General features: G+C 40.8%; 1 protein-coding gene across 3 annotated transcripts in view; it reads left to right on the top strand.

The window, feature by feature from the left end:
* MEP1B (meprin A subunit beta) overlaps positions 1 to 23,824 on the top strand; it is a 61,604-nt gene that overhangs the window by 21,110 nt on the left and 16,670 nt on the right. For 2 of the 3 annotated variants that reach the window (XM_075125249.1, XM_075125250.1), the window contains 7 exons: positions 559 to 777; positions 2,753 to 2,905; positions 5,051 to 5,266; positions 8,767 to 9,228; positions 10,702 to 10,881; positions 11,523 to 11,673; positions 14,747 to 14,951. In XM_075125249.1, the coding sequence (XP_074981350.1) occupies positions 559 to 777; positions 2,753 to 2,905; positions 5,051 to 5,266; positions 8,767 to 9,228; positions 10,702 to 10,881; positions 11,523 to 11,673; positions 14,747 to 14,951 (1,586 nt within the window). Of the gene's footprint in view, positions 1 to 558; positions 778 to 2,752; positions 2,906 to 5,050; positions 5,267 to 8,766; positions 9,229 to 10,701; positions 10,882 to 11,522; positions 11,674 to 14,746; positions 14,952 to 16,051; positions 17,020 to 23,824 lie in introns of those variants that run through there. The other variant, XM_048840550.2, reaches the window with a different exon arrangement.

The following is a 23,824-nucleotide window of genomic DNA, read 5'->3' as shown; positions in this document are numbered from 1 at the left end:
ATGCTATTTCCTCAGTTCACAGCAAATTACCACCATGTGTTCACACCAGGCAAACTGAAAACAGAACAGACAACCTGGTGTATGCTATTGGTGCAACATACGAACTGGGAGTTACATCAAAAAGTTTTATATTAAACCATCCAAAGTCAAAAGTTTCAATGGTCAGAAGCTGAAGCTACAAACATTTCAGGCCAGAAATAAGTTTTTTTTTTTTTTAAATTATAATAAATAAACAACTTACCTAGGAATGTAGTGGAGTCTTCGTAACCTGAAGTCTTGAAATCAAGACTGGAGGTCCAAAAGATATGCTATAGTTTAACCAGAAGTTATGGGTTTGATGCAGGAAGCGTGCGGTAAAATTCTATGGGCAGTCTTATGCAGCAGGGCAGACTAAATAATCATAGTGCTCCCTTTTGCCCTTAAAAACCTATGACTCAGTCCTAGAACTCTTAAATTACACAGGTTTTTTAATGTAAAAGCAGACTGTACACATATGCATTTTAGGTAACTTTTATAGCCTGATTGATCAATTACCTCTCCCTTCTTTTTCTTCATTAGGTAAAGAACACAATTTCAATACATACGATGATAAAACATCAAATGCCCTGAACGTTCCTTATGATTACACTTCTGTGATGCACTATAGTAAAACATCGTTCATGAACGGAACTGAACCAACCATAGTAACTAACATACCAGAATTCATGGATGTGATTGGGCAACGAATGGATTTCAGTGATTATGATCTCCAGAAGCTAAATCGCCTATACAACTGCAGTAAGTTTTTCAAGTTCTCTTGAATCATTGTTGCACTTTCTGTTCATTATATGGAAGAAATCAAGAAAAATTTACCCATATGGGACTCACCTAGCACAAGTAAAAGAGAAGCCAACGGTTTAGAAAAATGGATATGTTAAGAGCACCAGAAATATCAGTGCAATTAAGACAGCTAGAAATAACAGACCACTCCTCCGGGAGTCCTGCTGTGCAGAGGCAATGCAAAGCTCCCTCTGCAATTTTATTTGACCTTTAGTTAAAGAACACCTTTACTAGGCAGCTGATTTGTATTCATCCCTTGGGTGCTTGTTTTAAGACATGCTTTGCTGTACAAAGTTTTTGATTCCCCAGCAGTTGCAGTAGACACTATAGAAAAATTGACATCTCTGCTGTCTCTATTATATCTGCACTGGCTGCACCCTTACCTCTCACAATTTGGGAGATATAGGGTGTGTGTCATCAAATTACACTGTGGGGTGTTTCTCTGAAGAAAATGTGTTTGTTTGTTTTTAAATCCCTTCTAAATCCAGTCTATATACAGTATGGTGATAGTGTGAGACCAGTACCTCTGCACATAGGCCATGTAATTCAAGAAGATGAATGAAAACAAGGGAGGGAGAATTATAGTATATGGTTCCATTATCAAAGGGGATTAAAAATCTGTAATTGTGATTGGCTAAACCAGTTCAGATATGATCTGCATGCCAGTGTATACCTAACTTTTTTGGTAACCTCACCACCACAACAAGCAAATCATGCATCAATAGACATTATGTTTATAAAAACAATTATGGTTTCAAAAAACATTTTACAATAAGTATGAACATTAAAATTCTACAAGATCCTAGTAAAAATCTCTTTGCTTGCTTAGGCCCCAGTTCAGCAACACACGTAAACACATGCATAACTTTAGGCACATGAAGCATTTGAGCTCAGTGGGATGTACATATGTGCTTAAAATAAAGGGTGTCCTTACATGCTTTGTTGAATTGGGGTCATAGTTGGGTCCTCCCCTTATCTCTTGCAACTCTGACTGTTCCCCCTTTTGTAAATTGTATACAACCACTTTCTTTGTCTTTTCCGCACATTTTATTATTTCCTCATTACACATGTCCCATTCTATATCTCTTATCCTTACCTCCAGTCACATCCACTCAATGGGAGAAATCATAGGCCTATTGAAGTCAATGTGTGTTCTGCTATTGATTTCATCGGGGTCAGGATTTCAACCAGTCTCTCTCCTAGCTTAGACAGAGACCTAAATCTGGCCTGTACTTTCCCTTACAGTCTGCTTAATATTTATTATTAAACTACGTGTTATGCATTCACTCAGTATGGTTTTAGTTTATTTTTATATGAGACAGACAAAATGTTCAAAATTTCCATGGGCTGATGTAACCATAGGTTTCAAATGCAAACAGGTTTTTGTGTTTAAAAAATTCCAGCTAAATCATGTCCTCTTTACTGGTCTTCAGTGTTACATTCAACTGATATTCCAAAATTAGTAGTCTAACCAAGTCGTCAGGGAAGTTTTGGTAAAACTGGTGGCCATGCCTGGGATAACTGGAGGCGACGGAGATCTGAAGGGGAAGGAGAGTCTATCGTCATTTTGATTGAGTAAGGACTGGAGGATCTGGGCTATCATTTTTATAAACTGTCTATTGCACAATATCAATACAACACTTAGAGATGCAGAAGATGATTAATGGATCTCTCAGGTGCGATGGTGTCACTTGATGTTCACGATTGCTGAAAAAGAACCCAAACTTTGCATTTGTCAATCCCATTCCAGTCTGTCGCAGGTAATTAAAGGCCCAATCATGTGAAGTGCTAAACACGCAACTCATGTTGACTTTGATGGGATTGGTGGATGCATAGGATTCCATAGGAGCCTAATGTCTTAGTATTCTCTCTTACACCAGCTTTGGAAGACTAGAATTCAGATGTACCACTTTCTTCCTTTTGTATCTTGCAGCCTCCTCACTAAGCTTTATGGACACATGCAGTTTTGAACTTGAAAATGTATGCGGCATGATTCAAAGTTCAGAAGATAACAGTGACTGGCAGCGTGTGTCTCAGGTACCTGCCGGCCCACATACTGATCATACCAATATGGGAGACTGCAAAGGTAATGTAAAGGAATTCTTATCTCTTTTGAAAATGTTTTCTGCTATGGCAGAATTGTGACTTTGATCTTCTTCAGAGGGCACCTGAGGATAAATTTTTAACCAAGCAGCATAAAATTATCAGGGACACATGCCATTTTTGCTGTAGATATTTGCTGTAGGTTGAAAGTTCTAATCTCTTTCCTCTGCTTTCTGGCCTTTGGTATAATAATAAAACAAGAGAACTACACAAGATGTATTAACTAGCTTAAAAAAAGATTTACAAACCATGGTAGTTCAGAGATATGAAAAATATTTCTGCTATAACCATAAATTCTTGTTTGTGATTAACTGTTCAGTAGTAATTTTGGAAAGGGTTGGGATTTGAGAATATATATTATTTGGGCTGGGAAAACAGTTCATTGGGAATACAAACTGATTGTTTTGAGCCTGCCAAAACAAACATCATGAGTTTTGGTTCAACAGCGTCAGCCAAAACTCCAGGCAGTATGTGCAAGCAAATAATGGGCCATCTGGAAAGGAGACATTGGGACAAACAACTTGACTAGTTTCAAGATAGAGCTTGATAGTTTATTAATGGGATTCTATGATGGGGTTGCCTGAGATAGCAGGGGACTAGACTCAGAGATCAGGAGGTCCCTTGCAGTCCTATCAGTGGTGGATTTAGAGTTAGTGAGGCCCTGTGCACAGCTTCATTTTCGGGGACCCCCCTCAGGACCCAGCAAAGAAAAAGAACATTCTCTCATCTCCCCCCAGTTTTTCATTCTTTTTTTCTTCATCCTCCTCCTATATTATAAGCAATGGGAAGTAAATGAAAATAAAGCGAGCTATCTTGATTGGGGCAGGGAGTTTGGATGAAGGAGGAGGTTCGGGGTTGGGCTTTGGGAGGGAATTTGGGTGCTGGGTGCGGGGTTTGGGCTGGGGCAGGGGGTTGAGGTGGGGGGGCGGGCTCTGGGAGGAAGTTTGGGTGCAGGCTCTGGGCTGGGACAGGGGCTTTGGGTGCAGGAGGGGTGAGGGGTCGGGCTCTGGAAGGAAGTTTGGGTGCAGAGTGCAGGCTCTGGGCTGGGGCAGAGGGTTAGGGTGTAGGGGGTGGGGCTTACCTCAGGCAGTGTGGCTCCCAAAGCGACTGGCACACACACCCCTCCGGCAGCACCTCCTAGGTGGAGGGTGGTGGGGAGGGGGGTCTCTGCAGGTGCAGTTCCCAGACAATGAGAGCTGCAGAGTCAGCGCTCAGGGCACCACAGGGACATGCAGGCAGCTTCCGGGAGCGGTGTGGCGCGAAGGGAGGGAGGCAGAGCAGGCAGGGAGCTGCCTTAGCCCTGCTGCTGGAACGTCTCTGCATGCCTCTTGTGGGGAGGGGGGCAGTGGGTTTCCTTGGGCCACCCAGGGCGAGGGCAGTGTACGGAGCCACCTACCCCCTTGCCAAGGGTGCACAGAGACATGCCAGCAGCCGTCTGCTTCCAGGAGCAGTGTGGGGCCATGGGCCAAAGCATGCAGGCAGCCTGCCTCCCTGAGCCTTGCTGTGCCGCCGGCCAGGACTCGGGGGCAAGTTGTCAGATGAGATTTGTCCTGCATTTTGGGGGCCCCCCAGTCATTGGGGTCCCCATGCCACCAAACGGTTTCATGGTAAATCCATTCCTGAGTCCTATGTCCCTCAGTGGCTAGACCAGAAGAGCCTATGCTTTGTAACATGGATAATAAGAGACAGGCAAATGGGGAAAATAGCTAGCAAAAGAGAAAAGGAGGACTTGTGGCACCTTAGAGGCTAACCAATTTATTTGAGCATAAGCTTTCGTGAGCTACAGCTCACTTCATCGAAAGCTTATGCTCAAATAAATTGGTTAGTCTCTAAGGTGCCACAAGTACTCCTTTTCTTTTTGCGAATACAGACTAACACGGCTGCTACTCTGAAACCTAGCAAAAGAGAAAAATTCTCTTTACTCCAACACTCTATCCCCAGAGACTTTAAGGCCTTTGGGGTAGGGACCATCATTTACTACATTTATACAGGGCCTAACACAATGGGGCCCCAAGCTGGCTGAGTCCCCTAGGCATTATCAGAACGTGATGTTAAATAATATTAATAAAAATGTAACCGGAAAAGTATGCTTTCTTTTTCTTTTGTATTTCCCATGCCCTTTTCACAGATACTGGGTACTTCATGCATTTTAACACCAGTGCTGGCAGCGTGGGAGAAACAGCTACTCTGGAGAGCCGCATTCTATATCCGAAAAGAGGATTTCAGTGCTTACAATTCTATTATTACAACAGTGGTCATGAAAGTGATAAGCTGAACATCTTAGTCAGGGAGTATGCTTTAGCCAGCTCCAATAGTACTTTAAGACTCGTTGAAAGGATACAAGGTATGAAATAAATTTGCTTTTTAAATGTGTGCCTTCTGGTTGGATATATATTCAATATGCTTAACAGACAACTGGGAGTGAAAAGCATAGTATAATGAAGTGGCGTTTTTCCTTTACCATTGTTCATCTTCTAACTCCTGTCCTCTGTAGTTTCGTTGTTTGCTTTCTTCTCTCTTGCTACTGCAGTGATTCTATTGGCTGAGGAGACATTCTGAGATGCAACCTCAGCCAGTCATTTTCCAGTAACTTAGTCAGTTACTACAACTGACTTGCACTTATCATCAGTATGGTTCTCTCACCTAACGTAGTGAAATATCCACAAGCATTCATGGTAGCTGATCTAAAATTGTAGGTAGATGTGTCTTTGACAACATAAAAAGTTGCAGAGCAAATTAATAGTTAAGATATTAATATTACAAAAGTGGAAAAGTTGGAGTGAATCTAAAAGATTAGCCCAATGCCCTGGTCTGAGGTATCTTATCAAATTAGAAAAAAATATTTCCAGACATTTATTTAACAGTATTTGGACTCACTTCACAGAAGTATGTGAATAACATATCATAATTTGCAGTTGACATGTAGCATGATATATTCTGTGAGCTTTCAACTGTAAATAGGTTTAAGTGACTTAGTCCTGGTCTACACGGGGGTGGGGGGGAGCGATCTAAGTTATGCAGCTTCAGCTACGTGAATAACATAGCTGAAGTCGATGTACTTAGATCGACTTATCGTGGTGTTTCCACCACGATGAGTCAACTGCTGCCACTCCCCCGTCGACTCTGGCTGCACCTCTCGCGGCGCTGGAGTACAGGAGTCGACGGGATAGTGCTTGGAGGTCGATTTATCGCATCTAGTCTAGGCTAGATGCGATAAATCGATCCCCGCTGGATTGATCACTGCCCGCCGATCCGGCAGGTAGTGAAGACATACCCTTATTAGACACCTAACTCCTACTGAAAATCAACAGGGTTTAGTCACTTGGGCCCTTTTGAAAAATTTACTCTATATGCTAGTTTTCTTCCTGTTTCTTTTCTCCCTCTTTTTTGAAAATATAATACACTTTTTAAAACTGATTAAAAAAAAAAAACCCTCACCAATCTCCAGGTTTACAGGACCAGTCTACAATAGTGTATTTCCCAGATAAGGACTAATTAAAATGCATTGAAATCTACAGAAGTTTTTTAATTGATTCATCGGGTTTTGGATCAGGCACAAGATCTTTTGTCATTTTTAGTAAGTCAGAGCAGATCTCATTAGAAAAAGCAAATGCATAATAATTATACATACAGTACCCAGTTATTCATATGCTCACTCTTTTAGACTGAAGAATAATAAATACTACTAATAATAAATAGACTTGTTCCCCTTTATGACGAAGGCTTGTTCTACACTTAAAAGTTAGTCAATATAGCTATGATGGCCAAGGGTGTGAAAAACACCAAACCTCCAAAGACATAGCTATGCTGATCTAACCGTGCCCCCAAATCCCCTCAGTGTAGATGCAGCTATGTTGAGGAAAGAATAGTAGCTATCAATCATTTGGGGAGGCAGTATTCCCACACTAATGGAAAAAACCTGTTGATGTAGGCTCCGACTACAGGGTTATGCCAGCATAGCTATGCTGACATGGCTATGTGGGTATAGTCTCCATAGTGTAGACATAGCCTACATCTAATTAGACCTGTTTGCTTGCAAGGTCTTCCCTGTAGCAAATATCAAGTCCTCTAAGCCTTTTTTTCCTGCGTGCTTGATTGCCCCATGAACTTCACCAGCCGGTTGCTCTGGTGTTTTTGGCATCCCTGTACACTATCAGATTCCTCTCATACAGACAGGTATCAGGGCTTCTCAGGGCTGGTGTAGACCTCAGGTTAATCTAAAGGGAACCCCTAATTCTCACTAAACCTATCCTGGGAGCAAGTTTACTCTCTCTGTACTTCAGCCTACTTCTTGAAATCTGTCTCAGGATATTTGGTTGCAGGACAGGGTGGATAAGTCAATGACTTTTTAAAAAATATTTACATCAGATTTTTTTTTAATTTAAATTAAGTACAGAGTTTTTTTAAAATAAAGCTATTTAAATTTGATATTGAAAACCTATATTAACCTAAATTTATTATCTATTAATCATTTAAACTAAATAAAAAAAAACTTTAAGCAGTACACATTTGCTGCCAAGTTTTAAAGGAAGTCAAACCATTGAAATGGTGGAAGTCACTGGCTAAGCACCTGGAACCAGAGTTTGTTGACATGCTAAGCCAGATTTTGATAGCAGTAGTCTCTTCTGCAGCTGCAGAGAATATTTTCTGCATTTCAGTTTATTCAACTAGTTCAGTTCAATGATTAATTAATTCAGAATTAAGAAACCAGTTGGCAGCCAAGAAAATAGGTGTGAGAGGATGAGATCTGCTAGTTCCAAAATCCTGGAGAACATGGTGATAGGAAATAATTTATTCAATTCACTAAATACAGATAATATTTCCTTTGCTTCATAAATCAGGTAGTTTTCAATAGAAAATGTTCGATAAACTTTTTTTCCTTATGTATCTAGAATATTTAAGGTAGTTTTATTTAATAAAACAATTAAAATACTTCTCTTGTACATTTTAATTGATGTGAATTTCCATACAAATAGAGCTTGACACAAATCACAAGTAAAAATTAATCTAGTAAACAAGAAATACATCATTCACCATTTTCTAATATAAAAATGTAAAAATTAAGAATCTGAATACGTATATATTAAGCTATATAACTGCTTAAATAAATATGTACAGATAGAGCGTATTCTCCTGATTAGCAAAAAGAAGCACCAAATTTAATGCAAAAGTTATATTTAGTTGCTAATCAGCATGTTTTAATGGTTACCAACCAATGAGAATCAGTCTTTCTTCAGGAAAATAACTAAATGGTACAATGGCAAAACACAAATAAAATGAATATAAATCAAGGTTTCTTGCTTGCTGATTTATATCGTGATTAAAATTGGTAATTTAAGTAGCTCTGATTTAAAATCAATCCATCCTTTTCTGTTCTTTTGATATGTAACTATTTATGTGCATGGGCTGTGTTTTGGTGCTGGTAGAGGTGAGCAGTGGACTGTTTTGGTTAGGAGGGGATTGTTACTGAGATACTAGTCTGTTTTTTGTGCACGTCCAGTTCTCACAACATTTGGATTAACTCACTGTCAAATTCTTTTGAAAATACATAATCAAGAAAAATAAATCTCTAAGAACAATAACTTTTTTCCACTATTAAATTCAGTAAATATTATGCATGTTAAACAACTAAACATACGTTAGAAAATTAGAAGGGAAAAGAATGTGCTCCTGCATGCATATTTAAATTCCGTGAAAAGCAGTGTTTATAAGAGAGATATTGACACAACCTCAACTCTAGTGGAATTAATAAATTTTTGTGTAATGTTGTAACAGATCCTGAATACTGTACAGTATTTGACTGCTTTGTTTGCCATCTTTGAAAACCCCACAATTCTTTTTCAGGTTCACCTCTGGATTATTGGCAGCTTTACCATGTTCCTTTGAACGCCACAAGTAAATTCAGGATTGTATTTGAAGGCATAAAAGGAAATGGTTCATCAAATGGTGGCCTTTCTATTGATGACATTAACCTTTCAGAAACACAGTGTCCCCATCATGTCTGGCATATAAGAAATTTCACACATCTCCTCAATACAAGTCCTGCACAAAATAAAATATACAGTCCTCCTTTTTACTCTAGTAAAGGATATGCTTTTCAGGTTGGCTTGTATGTGAATGGTACCAGTAGCAACCCATTTAACTTAGCAATATATTTGCACTTAATCTCTGGAGTAAATGATGATCATCTGCAGTGGCCTTGTGAATGGCAACAAGTTACTATGGTGCTGTTGGATCAAAATCCTGATATTCGTCAACGCATGTCAAATCAAAGAAGTGTAACAACAGATCTATCTGTATTAACAGGTTAGTTAAAAACTGATGACTACACTACATTACATTAGTAGGGAATTTGATGCAATGGCAGGAAGCAGTGACATTGGGGAATTGTATATCCCAGAGCAGGATAATAGGGTTGAGCAGGGGCCTTGGGTGGCATCCTTTATATAGAGAGCGGTGACCAGCTGTTACGCATGATTTAATACAAGACAAGAGTGCCATCATTAACCAGAGCCCATGATGAAGGGAGCATTGGTGTCAAACCTAGTCTTCAAGTGGACAAAGAACAATAATTCAAATTCAATAATCTGCAGCTGGAGGGGGTGAGAGGGAAGAGAAGAGAAGAAATGGCAATAGCTCACAGTCATTTTAAAAGGAGAAAATTCAATGAAAAGGTAAAGACTGAAAACAGAAGAGAGTAAGAATTTCTATGGGGAGGTAAATTATAGGATTTTATTTTAATGTACATTGGCTATAGGCCTGAGACACTTTCTATATACTAGTGTAGTAAGAATTTTGCTACAAAAGACAACTACCAGTATCACAATCTTTAAGTTCTTGCTTTGCATGGAAATACAACTAGCTGTGTGGATTCCCAGACTTTAGTAACGCTAGGGTCTGAAAAGCATTAAAAATTGTCTAAAAGTCACAATATTTTTTTTTAAGTACAAATATTCTGTGATGCACACACACATCAAACTCCCTAATGTGGAAAGTATGTGAGATAAATACTCTAGAATGACAGGATGGGATCCCCTTTTAATAAAACAACACTACACAAGATTTCCTGTTGATAGTCATCTTCTTGCCCTATACATTCTGGTCCTTGCCACTTAGTTCCCTTTTACCCTACACACCTGGGCATAGTGCTCAGCCCCCTTGGTTCTCTGCACCCATGCACCTGCAACTCACTTTCCTTCTTTTTTCACTTGGTCATTCGTATCCTGCTGACATCTCCAATCCCTGAGGGCAGCTCTTGATTATTCTCCTTCTAGGTAGTGGAAGCCCCTAGTACAGGCAGCAAGGCTGGCTCCTTCTCTGTGTTACCAGCTACTTTCACAGGTGTTTGATCTCTGCTTTGCAGTGTCAAGCTGGCATATCTGGAGGAGGAGCTGGCAACTTGTGACCAGCTAGTTCTCCACAGACTACCAGCAAATGCTTCACTTTGAGAACCACCAAACTAGTGCATTTTAAAAACTAATCCCGTGTTACCAATTTTTCTTCCAACTTTCTTCCAAAAAATATTTTTTGGATGACACACAGAATAGGCCTCATGTTCCATCCCAAGATAAAAATCTATTTAACAAGCCACCAGAAGACTTTCTTGATAATAGCCTCCTGCACACTTGAGTTGATTCTCAGGACCGGGAAGTGTGGAGGGGAGAGAGACAGTAATTTATATAATCGTACAACCAATATAACTCCTTATCTGAGTTTTGAGTAACTTCCTGTTTAAATATTCAGGACACACACATACACGCATTTTTTTCCCCCTTGCAGATTCCTCATCTTATTTTTGGGACAGGCCAGACAAAGTAGGATCGCCTGCTAATTTCGCTAATGGGACTCAATTCATGAGAGGGCCAGGACGTGGAACTAATGGATTTCTAACTCATGAAAGGCTTAGAAGCCTCAACTTCATCAAAGAAGATGGTGTTTACATTCTTTTAACAATGGAAGGTATGTAAGCATTGATGGTAGCTATATAAAGTAACTCTTTATAATGCAGTAAGCATGCAGTATGATGTTTTTAGTACTACATAAGGCTCCGTTCCTATAAACATATATTCACATGATTAATTTTATGCGTGAGTAGTCCTGGGAGTCAGTGGGCCTACTCATGTTTAAAGTTAATCATGTGCTTGACTGAAAGTATGGATAGATATAGTCACTGTATAATCATCTCAACCTAGCTCATTAGTGGGTTAGAAATCTAATTATACACTATGTGATGCTGTTCCTATACAAAATTTCTTCGCTAGACCACTTCTGGTCTCTTGACTGTTTCTGAATATAAACTGCAAAACATGGCAGAGGAATTTCATGCTGCTGAAAGGTGAAAATACCAGTTATTTATTTATAACAGCTGAAAATTGCTTAGGATGTGTCACAGCCAGTATATTATTGCTATTTACTTTTAGAATTCATCAGTAGTGCAAACTTGTGGGTGTTATATATTCTCATTTTAATGTAGGGAAATGTTGTGTCCATTTGCAGAAAATCAGAGAGCTTCAAAAAACAGGGTAATGGAAAAGTCTTATAGCTGGTCAACTAAAAATTAGTATGGCATGAAAACCACATGCTCTTTTTTTCCCCTTTAGATATCTCACATCTGATATTAACTGAACCAAGCTTAACAAATGCTATCGCCACAGCAACCACCATTCCCACAACAGTACCCGTGACAGCAACTCTAAATTTCTGTGTAAATGGTGGTATCTCCATTGTCGTCGATGAAAAACCAGTGTGCAGGTAACTAACTTACTTCAATCCCAAGGTGAATTTTGTGATCAGAAAGAAAACCGTGGAGTAGAGTTTAATCATTTAAGAAAATAAATTAAACTTGTTACCCGCAGAGAAGACTGGCTGGTTTTAATACAGCGAATGTCTAACATCACAAATCCTGACTAAATCTGTGACCAGTTTGGGCAACACAGCTTTTCCCAGTCTCAGTCTTTCCCTATTTTAAAGTATTCTGTTTTTAATCTATATTTATTTTTAATGGCTTTGTTAATGTGTTATCATAGTTAAGGATTACCTCATCCTAAACTGAGGGTTAAATATTAATGGAGATGAAACAGAAGTTAAATGTAATCTCAAGGAAATTTATATTTTTGAAACAAGAAGTCAACCCATGTATTGTTACATGCATTCTGAACAGTTCTTTCAGAAATATCAGGTGATCCTGATTATGGCTCTGAATTTCAAAAGTGTAACAGCTTGCCTTTGAAACTAAAGGGGACAGGAAGTTTGATGACTAAACTAGGTTTTTGCCTTCAAGGAAGTGTATAGCAGCATTTCTGGAATTTATTATAGCTAAGCAAGGTAGATTCATTAACATATGCAATCTGATTGGTTAACATTGTTCCAGATCTCAGTATCATCATCCTTTCCATTGGTTAGTAGTATAGCAATGTCATGCCAGAGCATGCACACCTTGGGACTGCTGTGAGGCAGAATTCTGAAGGCCAAGTGCATCAAGCTTTTAATTTAAGCCCTGATCATGCAAAATCTCATTGAAGCCAATACACTTCATGTGAGCTTATAGTTTCTATGCAAGTGGATCCTTTTCTAGAAATGTGGCCATAATTTAATAGACAGGGAGTTTAAAGGGGCCAGACAGCCACAAACTGCAGCCTGTAGGGCTGCCAGGCTTATGGATTAGAAGAAAAGTGGCAGTTGTATTGTAAATTTACAGTAATATCTTTCAATAAAAACCTCAGGAACACCTGCTCCATGTGCCATAACTTATATCTCCTGGGGACAGTAGCAGTCCTGGCTAAGGAGAAGGAATCATAGAATATCAGGGTTGGAAGGGACTTCAAGAGGTCATCTAGTCCAACCCCCTGCTCAAAGCAGGACCGATCCCCAATTAAATCATCCCAGTCAGGGCTTTGTCAAGCCTGACCTTAAAAACTTCTAAGGAAGGAGATTCCACCACCTCCCTAGGTAACGCATTCCAGTGTTTCACCATCCTCGTAGTGAAAATTTTTTTCCTAATATCCAACCTAAATCTCCCCCACTGCAACTTGAGACCGTTACTCCTTGTCCTGTCCTCTTCTACCACTGAGAATAGTCTAGATCTATCCTCTTTGGAACCACCTTTCAGGTAGTTGAAAGCAGCTATCAAATCCCCCCTCATTCTTCTCTTCTGGAGACTAAACAATCCCAGTTCCCTCAGCCTCTCCTCATAAGTCATGTGTTCCAGTCCCCTAATCATTTTTGTTGCCCTCCGCTGGACTCTCTCCAATTTTTCCAGATCCTTCTTGTAGTGTGGGGCCCAAAACTGGACACAGTACTCCAGATGAGGCCTCACCAATGTCGAATAGAGGGGAACGATCACATCCCTCGATCTGCTGGCAGTGCCCCTACTTATACATCCCAAAATGCCATTGGCCTTCTTGGCAACAAGGGCACACTGTTGACTCACATCCAGCTTCTCGTTCACTGTAACCCCTAGGTCCTTTTCTGCAGAACTGCTGCCTAGCCATTCAGTCCCTAGTCTGTAGCGCTGCATTAGATTCTTCAGTCCTAAGTGCAGGACTCTGCACTTGTCCTTGTTGAACCTCATCAGATTTCTTTTGGCCCAATCCTCCAATTTGTCTAGGTCCCTCTGTATCCTATCCCTACCCTCCAGCGTATCTACCTCTCCTCCCAGTTTAGTGTCGTCTGCAAACTGGCTGAGGGTGCAATCCACACCATTCTCCAATAGTAGTTCTTTAGAACAGAAGACCATTTCTACTTTTTGGTGCGATGGTCCAGCTCTGTTTAAGTCGTACCAATATCTTTTGGAGTTGCCCCAGCATAAGGAAAATCCCCAGGTGGCAGCCCTACACCAACATCTGGGTGAGGAAGCCTGGCCAAGGAAAGGGGACATGACTGAAGCATCTTCAGTTGGGCCATCCACAGAATTGGGGTACAACAGGGGTGAAGTTACCTTTGCTTCCTCAACCCCAGCTCCTGTGCCAAACACTACTTGGTCAGACCTGACAATTTGGTCCATAGTTCCTGTCCTGATGGTCTTCCAGTTTAAAAATTGACAGATGAGCTTAATTGATAATGAGGGAGAGAGGAAGAGGTGGGGGTGCAGAAGAAGAGGGTTGCTAGAACATGCTAATTGAGTGCTTTTGAATTGTAAGGATAGCGTAAGGCACTAGGTGGTTGGTTGAGCTGCTTTTGTTGATAACCTTCTGCTCCCATCCACACACTTTTTTGAAGTGATTGGCTGAAGGAAACAGAAGTGCAACAGAGAGGAGATGAGCATGGCAGGTGGGCAGAACAGCAGCAGGTCAGTACAATGAATTAACAGTAACACAGGCAAGCCGCATAACAGCTCTGCTGATAGTAGCACCAGTTTCCAGGAGTAGAAAATTAATTTTGTATTACCTGGAATGTCATCAGTTCAAGGGGGAAAAGAAGAGCTAATCAGCAGCCAGAGGGGGGGAAGAGGTCCAAGGACACTAAATTCTCCTCATAGGTTGTGCCTTTTCAGTGGTGGGTTTTGTTTTTTTTTTAGAGGGACATATACAACTAAGTCAACTACTAAAGTAATCAGAATGATCAACCAGTCTGATCTTTAGACTTTCCCTAGAAGGCTGTCAACTAGAGTGGCTCCATCTGGAACACGATAGCAAAGGGAAACAGCAGCAAGGTGGCAGCTCTCTGTGTATATACAGATGGGAATACCCCATAGAGCAACTTTAATTCAGAGTTAGATTGCATCATGAGGGTTTAGTGTATACTAATAATGAACCTACAATTTACAGAACTGTATCTTTCTTTAATTTTTGTTAGATGTCAAATAGGTGTTGCTCTTATTTTATAGATGTCCAGCAGGTAATGACTGGTGGTATATGGGAGAAAAGTGTGAGAGGAGAGGCTCAACTAAAGAAAATATTATAATAGCTGTTTCCTCGACAATGGCTGTATTTGTCATTATGCTCCTTGTCACTATTATAAGCACATGTTGCATGAAGAAGAAATACCACCAAAAAATGATAAAAAACAAAGAAGCTTGGATTTTAGAAAACGTAAGTATTGTCTTTTTAGTTAAAAGATTCAGGTATTTTCTAAACAAGGCTTTTTCGCAAAATAATTGTGTGCTGAATAGGTGATATAGTTGAACTTAAATGAACAAGAGCTGAACAAATGTCAGGGGGAAAAGAAGATATCCAGGACACTCTGGCTTGATACTTAAAAAAGATCAAATAAAAAGCCTGTAACTTACAGTATACACCATTTTATTAGCTACAAGAAAATGTTTTTCAGATATCCACTGTTAAAGCTTTACATCCCTGTATAAAGTAGCAATTAAAGTTAACCTAAAAAGTGAAGGAAAATGCACTGAGTCATGATGGGTGAAATCTTGACCTCACTGAAGTTAATGGAGGTTTTGCTCCTGACTTCACAGAAGCCAGGATTATATATTATACACACGCATCTCTCTCACTGTTTGTAAACCCGATTTCCAACTGGTAACTGTCCTCATCTCCTCTGTCCTCGGTCATTCCCAAACTTAAAACATCTGATCTGCTACTGCATTTTCCACTATTTTTATTATTTTATTTCATCTTAAAACATGTGGGTTACTGCACAGGATGACAAGCATCTCTGCCCAATGGTGATTCCTTTTGCAAATACAAGTTTTTTGATATAATACGTTAAAATAATAAAATAAAAATTAACACTAAAGAAGAGAGCAGGTTAAAACTGTTTTATAAACCAGAATCACCGAATCAGGTGGCCTTCACTGTGTCTTGAATAACACAGGGTCTCTGGCAGTCTTCGAGGCAGGGAGTTGTACATATGTAAACTGAGGAAACTCTTTCTTCCAATCTGATCAAGATGAAAGCTCAAAATACAGCAAGGATGAACTGGCTAATCCCAACATCCATAGCAAGGCACAGGCATACCCTAAATATAGAGAACAGCAATAATGTAGTACAAGTCTTCCAACAGGATACTGACAAAGATTCACTTTCCCCTAAAATTTCTGTCTCTTACCTCGTCTTGATCTGCACTCAAATTATACTGTTTAATGTTGTTCCTGAAAATTGTTGTTTGTGTTTCTAGAGTCATTCAAGTTTTGGCATTTCCTTTAGTTATAAGATGCATTTTCTTCATTTAACAGAATGAACATCTGAGACATAAAATGAATGAAATCTGAGACATAAAAGCCAATGACCAAAAGATCAGTGTTTGAAGTCACCTGGATGTCTCAATCACACAATTATTTTACAGTTATAGTTCATCTTAGTCATTTTGCTAAAATCTGTTAAGAATGAAAAATAAAGCATCATCTTAGATAACGTCTGGGTACTATGACAAGACCAATAAAGTGTCTGAAATTGGTAGGCTTACGGCTTCTACTCATCGCACGTGGAAATGTGTCATTGTGTGAGATATCTGACATTTGCTTTAAATCTCCCTGAACATGGTGAAGATATACAGAACAAAGAGAGACTAGATTTTTTAAAATCTGTTGAAGTCTCACCAGGCAGCCTAGATTATCCATTTTACCAAGACAACAATTAGACACTGTCTCATTGGGCTGCTGGCACCTCAGCTTGGCATACAAATCCAAGTAAACATGTACACCTACTAAATGCTCCTGATGCATTTTCATGAACTGATTCATGAGACGTTGCTGGCAGCTGCATATTTTTATTGTACAAAACATTCAAAACAAGACTAGCTTCAAAGACTTGAGTACATGAAAGTAGCTAAGCACTAAATGATAAATACAACATTATCCGACACCATGACTTGACTGTCTTTTTGCATCTTGTCCAAGAGACACCACACTTCCTTAGATTTGAAAGGTTGATTATTTCCACTGTTTATAGAGTGAACAAGCTGAGGAACAGGGATATATTGTGAGCAAGTTGCTCTGAATGCTTTCAGAAGAGCTGCTTTAACCTCTTTACATCTGGCAAAAGTGAGAACAGTTTTAAGGAAAAAGGACAGACTTTTTAGAACACTCAAGTTCCAGTGTACTTGTTTCACAGAAAACACATCTCTATTTTTCCAGAGTGTTAATGATGGTGCGTATTAGTGATAATATCACCTGTAATTTTTTAAATAAATTTTAAACACTGACATGCTCAGACAATTACTATTATTCAGCATATTCACTATCGCTCTTGGAATATGTTTGTATTTAATTTGTTTGAGATCGAAATTGTCTTTCATATGTCCTTCAGCAATAGATATTCTTCATTTTACTCTGCAAGTTACCTGCATCCTACACAAGGCTGTTATTTATTTTTATTAATGCAAATATACATCGTATTTCAGGAAACGGGATGTTCTAGAAAAGTGTTTATGCTAAATTTCACATCATTTGAAATTTCTTATATTTATTTATATTACTGTAGCACCTAGGAGCCCTAGTCATGGATCAGGACCCCAATGTGCTACGCGGTGTACAATCACAGAACATGATTAAACTCCTTGGGGTAGGGACAATCTCAATATAAGGCAAGAGTCAGATGGATACAGAGACACAGGGAAGTTCAATAAAACAATATTGGTAATAGTCAGTACAACACAGCACATCAGACACAAGACCTAGTATTGCTAACTAAATTATTTATATGACTCCCACTATAGTAGTATCTGGGCACCTCACAATCTCAGTGTATCCTCACAATCCCTCAAGGTAGGAAAGTATTATCCCCATTTTATAGATATGAAACTGAGGCAAAGAGAGATGAACAGACTAAAGCAAGGTCACACAGGAAGACTTTGGTAGAAAAGGATCTGAACCTTGGTCATTCCAGTTCCAGGCTAGCACTCTAGCTATTAGGCCATCCTTCATCTCTGGGCTTATCAAGTTGAGCACGAGAAATTAGTGATCTACTGTATTATGTAGATTTGTATGTACAGTGCCCAGAGGTGTAACTTTCTACAAAGAACGTGCCAAGAGATTTTGCAGATCTGTAGGCAATTCACCAGTACATATTTTAGATACTAAGTACTTGAAAAAAGTATTTATATAATAGCAAATACAACTTGATTAGTAAAATTTTTCAGTTTTCAAATTTTTCCAAAAATCATAATCCAAAAATTTTCATTTCTTTAGATTTTTTTGTGTGTAAAATAGTTACCATTTTCCCATCAGCTCTATGGTGAAGGCATTTCAACAACATTGTCTGAAAATGCAGCTAATATTTTTAAAGCATTTTTAGCTGTTTTCTATTAGCCTTTGTTGGAGCTGAAGACTACAGAGAACAGTCAGGCAAAACTAATAAGGGTGATTAGAGGCAATAAGCAGGGTGGATTAAAAATATATATCTGTATCATACTGTATCTGACTTGAAATAACTTCCTTGTTTGAGGCACCTCACTGATCAATTTGCATGTAAGTAGTCGAAAATGCCCCATCTCTTAAAATAAGGAGACAGATTTGCGTGGATTTATGCAACAGCAGACACACAAAAAAGTCTTATGATTTTATATGTTTCAACTAGCTCTGGCTAAAAATATTTAAGAATGGAATGTTGTAAACAATCAGCCTTTCATAATTTTAAACAAACTACAAGACGTAGGACTTCAGATATAATATTTATTTGAGTCAGAAGCTTATCAAATTTATTCTTAAGAGGCCTGTAAATAAATGTGCCACCTGAACTCTAACATGACTAGCTCTATCAGAGCGAGAAAGCTTAAGGTATATAGTACTCCACTGACGAAGGCCCAGATTCAATCAAACACTTAATCATACACTAAGTCCTGCTGGCCTCAAATAGCAGTCGATGAAGACTGCATAAAATTAGGAGACTAAAGGTGTTTTTTTTATGGGGAGGGATAACCATCAGAACACACCAGAGCTTAACCAACTGTTGATACTATTTTTCTATACAAATAGGGTGGGGAATTAAAAACACATCTGGGTTGGGTGATAAAGTGCTGCATTTTGGGAATGTCTTCACTGTCAACAGGAACTTACCTTGAAGTTCTAATCTGACGGGATGAAGCTGAATTGCAATATGACCATTTCTAGTAAAACCAGCACTGAAGATATATCAAGATCTGGTCTTATATAGTCTTCCCAAAGACCTGACTCACATTATCTCAAAATGAAAATTTCCCTACAGAGGTTCTATCACGTTTAGTGAAACATTTTAACTTTTTAGATGAGCTAAAACAAATCTTGGAAGGAAGGAGGTGAACACATTTCAAGTTGTTAATTAATATTTTGTCAATAAACACACATCAAGGTATCAGAGGGGTAGCCGTGTTAGTTTGGATCTGTAAAAGCGGCAAAGAGTCCTGTGGCACCTCATAGACTAACAGACATATTGGAGCATAAGCTTTCGTGGGTGAATACCCACTTCGTCAGATGCATGTATTCACCCACAAAAGCTTATGCTCCAATACGTCTGTTAGTCTATAAGGTGCCACAGGACTCTGAGACATCAAGGTGTTACAGTTAACGTACAGCTCAAGCCCTATATGGAGTAAACTAGACATCCCACTCCAGCTCATGAGTTTAAAAAAGGTATTTTTTAAGGTATATTTTATTAAGATTATTACATACTTGGCTGGGTACATAGGTGCTAGAACTAGGGGTGCTGGGAGTGCTGCAACACCCCCGGGCTTGGAATGGGTTTCCATTATGTACAGGGTTTACAGTTTGGTTCAATGGCTCTCAGCACCCCTACTGTACAAATTGTTCCAGCTCCCCAGGCTGGGTATGATCTTTACTGGTGAAAAAGTAGGAGTCCTGAAGTGCTTTCAGTTCATGACTTTTCTTATGTCTGGAGCTCTTCCTTCAAGAGAACATTAAAAAAAAAATTCACCTGCTCCACAGAAGCTAGGGTTTTTTGTTGCTGTTTGTTTTGGTTTTACTTGATGCCATATTGACTAAGCGCTTCTTGGCTTGACCCCTTATCCTCGTTCTCTTCATTTACTTTTCTTTTTTTTTCTGGTTCCCCAAGACCTTTAAGATAATTTTAAAATTTCTAGTAATTCCATCAAATTTCTAAACTAAAAGTTAATTGTATTAGAATACTACAGCTTCACCTTCTTGAAGGAAGCAACTTGAACCAACTCCAATGCCATTTCAGCATCTTGAAGGTCTATTGTCCTGCTCATTGTGGCTTTTGTGTGAGCAGCTGATACAGCCAGAGTTGACTGGGTTAACTGGCATTGTCTAAATGTAAGTAAACATATACAATTCAGATAGCTACTATCTAGCACTATGTTTCAACCAAGCCCTTTCAGCATGTACAGTTTATGAGACTTGTACACTCATTCCAAGGGGACAATGTACTGAAGCAGATTTCATTCTTGTGTGTGCAAAGCAAGAGGTTAACATTCGGGATCTGTCTACAATTGGAGTTGGAGGTGTGATTCCCAGTTTGAGGAGACATACTCGTGCCAGCTCACATCCAGCTAGTGTACTAAAAATAGCCAGGCACCCACAGTGGTGCAGGCAGAAGCTTGCGCTCACCACACAAAGAACGTCCACATGGGGTCCAGTCTGGACAGGTTTGTAGTCTGGGCCGCTAGCCTCTCCCGCCGTTGCCCACACTACTGCAGCTACAATACTTTTTAGTATGCTAGCTCAATGAGAGCCAACACAAGTATGTCTTCTGGAGCTGGGCCTCACATGCCCAGCTCTGAGTGCAGACATACCCTTGGAGCCAAATTCAGGTCCATAAAAATTTTACCTGCTTACTCTAGAAGTCTCTGGGCCAAATTCAGCAGTTACATAAACAGGGGTGTAAGTGACCCAGTTTTCTGAACATCCTACACACACTGTGTAAGGAATCATTCCTCTTTCAGTAGTGTCCCTATGGGTGCGCCACTGAAGGTGTGCTTGCATTCCTGTGCTGATGATCGGAGGACTTCAGTAACAGCATCCAGTAGGCCCGCACATGAGCTGTCTCTCCTCGTGCCCTGCCATGAGGCTAGCCAGCATGCACAGGCTAACCCCCCTCAGTTCCTTCTCAACCGCCTTTGGCTGGAGATGGAGCTATTAGCAGTCCGTTTGTGACCATTATTTCATTAACATTTCTATAGTTAGTTATTCTCCCCAGTCTTTGTGTAAGGGGACTGTTGCCCCCTTACTAACATTCAGTGGGGGTGTTTTAGTTGTTAGCTCCCAGTACTCAAAGGGGAAGGGTTGATGGGGAATCAGGACCCTGAGACTCACAGTCCCCAGGTACAATGGGGAGAGGCCAGTGCTGCAGGTCAGCCTGAATGACAGGGCGAGCAGGCTAATCAGGGAGTCAGGAGGCCAGGGAGGTCCCGTCCTCCGTGTGAGCTGGATTTGCCTGGGTCAGACAGAGTGGGGCCGAGCTAAGGAGAAGGCAGGGGCCCAAGCTCATCTGGGGAGCAGAGCTGGGCCAGATCCAGAGGGACCAGAAAAGCAGCCCAGAGAGAGCAGACCCTGTCCTGGGAGCAGAGCTGCATCCCCAAAGCTAGAGGCCCAGCCCAGAGAGAGCAGACTTGCCCTGGGAGCAGAGCTGCAGCAACGAGAGCCAGAGGGGCCAGAAAAGCAGCCCACGAAGCAGGTCAGTGCTGGGAGCAGAGTCACAGAAGCAGCCTGCAGAGCAGACCTGTCCTGGGAGCAGAGCTGCAGCAACCAGAGCTAGAGGGGCCAAAGAAGCAGCCCAGGGAGCTGGAGGCAGAGCAGCAGCAGCAGTGCAGAGACAGAGTGGTGGAGCTGGGGCTGGAGCAGTCCGGAGCTGGGTGCGGTGAGCAGCTGAGGAGAGCGAGGGGAACCCTGGGCAGTGGGCCCAGCACAGGGAGATGCCTCAGCCAAGAGGCTCTGTAGGCCAGGCTTGGATCGTAACCCCGACAGGGCGGGGGCGACACTGGGAAGAAGGGTCCTACCACTTAGACCCTGAGAGCGTGTGGCCACCACCAGAGCAAGTGTCCAACCAACTCACAGCATCCCTACAGCACAGCCAGGGCCTGAGAAGGGGGCCTGGGACTTACAAGGAATAGACTGTGAACTGCCCTGACATTCCAGAGACACTGTTTGTGATGTTCCCTGGCACAGAGTGGGTTGATGTGTTTCCTTTAACCTTTCCCATTTTTCCTTATTCTTTTTAAAATTAATGTTGATTAAATAACTTGCATTTGCTTTAACTTGTATGTAATGGTCAGTGGGTCAGAGAAGTGCTCAGTGCAGAGAGAGTACCCCGGAGTGGGTACACCTTAGCCCCTGTGCTAGCAGGGTTGGGGGTCGAGCCCCCCAGGAATCCTGGGCCCAGCCTTGTTGGGGTTACGAGGACTCTGCCAGACAGGAGAGCAGAAGGGGAGTCCTCAAGGGCAGGGAGGCTACTGGGTAAAGGAAGTGGGAACGAGGACTCAGATCCTTTCGCTAGCCCACTTCACCGGGGTAGTGCAGAAGCCAGGAAAGTTCCCCACAATAGCGGTTCTATTCCCCCACTTACATTTGTTGTAGTTTTCTTCTTTTATTTTCTTCCTGAACAAAAACACACACCTTGCTTTCAGCTGCTCCTGTGTTGCTCTCTGATTCTTTGTGGGCTGCCTACTCACAACCCCCCACAACCGTTACCCAAACAATATTCAACAAAGCCCCTCCAGCCATTCAGTCCAAAGCTGCTGAGTGGGTTCACATACCCCTTTTGTCTTGTCTTAGGGAGGGATTTATGATTAACTTATTCTTACAATTATGTTAATTGACGTGTATGTTCACACCCGTCAATCTCAACATGGTTTGTGACCCATGCAGTCTCCAGTACTTTTCAGCGTAACATGTAGTTATGCAGATAGTACAGTAGCTCATTCCACCATTTTACAAGAGAGGAAATCGAGTAGTAAGGTCACCATAAATCACTGTCAAATCTGAGATTAGGTCATGAACACAGCGCCTCGTGTTACGGAGCTGTCCGTTCTTCCTCATGACCGGGGGGTCGCTACTTGTTCAAGCAGAGTCAGCTCAACTGCAGACATCCACCTACAAGATAGTTTGGAGCAGCCCTAGGGCCATCAGAAGCAGACAGGGAAACATTACCCTCCCACAGCCATGAACTGGGTTGAGGTCCTTTCCCTTCTTAAACTCCTTCCCAGCTCTACCCCAAAAATCATACGCACACCAAATACACCCATGGCCGGGGTGGACCTCTGGTCACAGCTTTCAGAGATACCAGAAACCAAATCTGGGTAACCGGACAGAGACAGTGGGAATAGGATAGAGAACAACATGTGACCTTTTAGGAAGGCTCAGATGACAGGATTTTAAAATTGAAAGCAGTTGGCTTTCATTTTTGAGTATTTCACAAGGCAGAGGGCTAGGAATTTACCTGTTAAAAAAAGTCTTATGTTAGCCCTGACATTTCTAGGTCCCTCATTTCAGAGGAGCCTGCAGCCATGGACTTCAAGAGCTCGGCTTTGGCAGCCAGCTAAAAGTCAGTTGTAGCTAAAGTTTGCAACATATATTTTAATTGTGGTGACAAATGGTTCATACGTTGGATGCTTGTGGACTGCTATTCCTGTGCAAAAAATGGGTGAAGGTAAGAAACCTCTAAAAAGAGAATATTTAAATGAATGCTATAGAATCACATACAGATACATAGATTCCAAGGCCAGAAAGGACCACTGTGATCATCTAGTCGGACCTCCTGTATAACTTAGGCCATGAAACTTCCCCAAAATAACTCATAGAGCAGATCTGTTAGAAAAAAACTCAGAGCAGATCTGTTAGAAAAAAACTCCCAATCTTGAATCCATCAAGATCCTTGATAAATTGTTCCAATAGTTAATTACTCTCACTGTTAAAAATTGACACCTTATTTCCAGGTTGAAAAGGCGATATATCAGACACAAAGTTTAATTTAATCCTGGAAAAAAAAGGGGCGGGGGTGGGGGATGGCGGGAGGGAGAGAGAGAGAGACTTCCAAAGCTTCAGTAAGTCCTGTAAGCA

This window comes from Caretta caretta, chromosome 2 (genome assembly GCF_965140235.1).
Source record: "Caretta caretta isolate rCarCar2 chromosome 2, rCarCar1.hap1, whole genome shotgun sequence".
NCBI classification, from domain to species: domain Eukaryota; kingdom Metazoa; phylum Chordata; order Testudines; family Cheloniidae; genus Caretta; species Caretta caretta.
The sequence above is the reverse complement of the archived record's forward strand: the minus strand, read 5'-3'. Positions and strand labels throughout refer to the sequence as shown.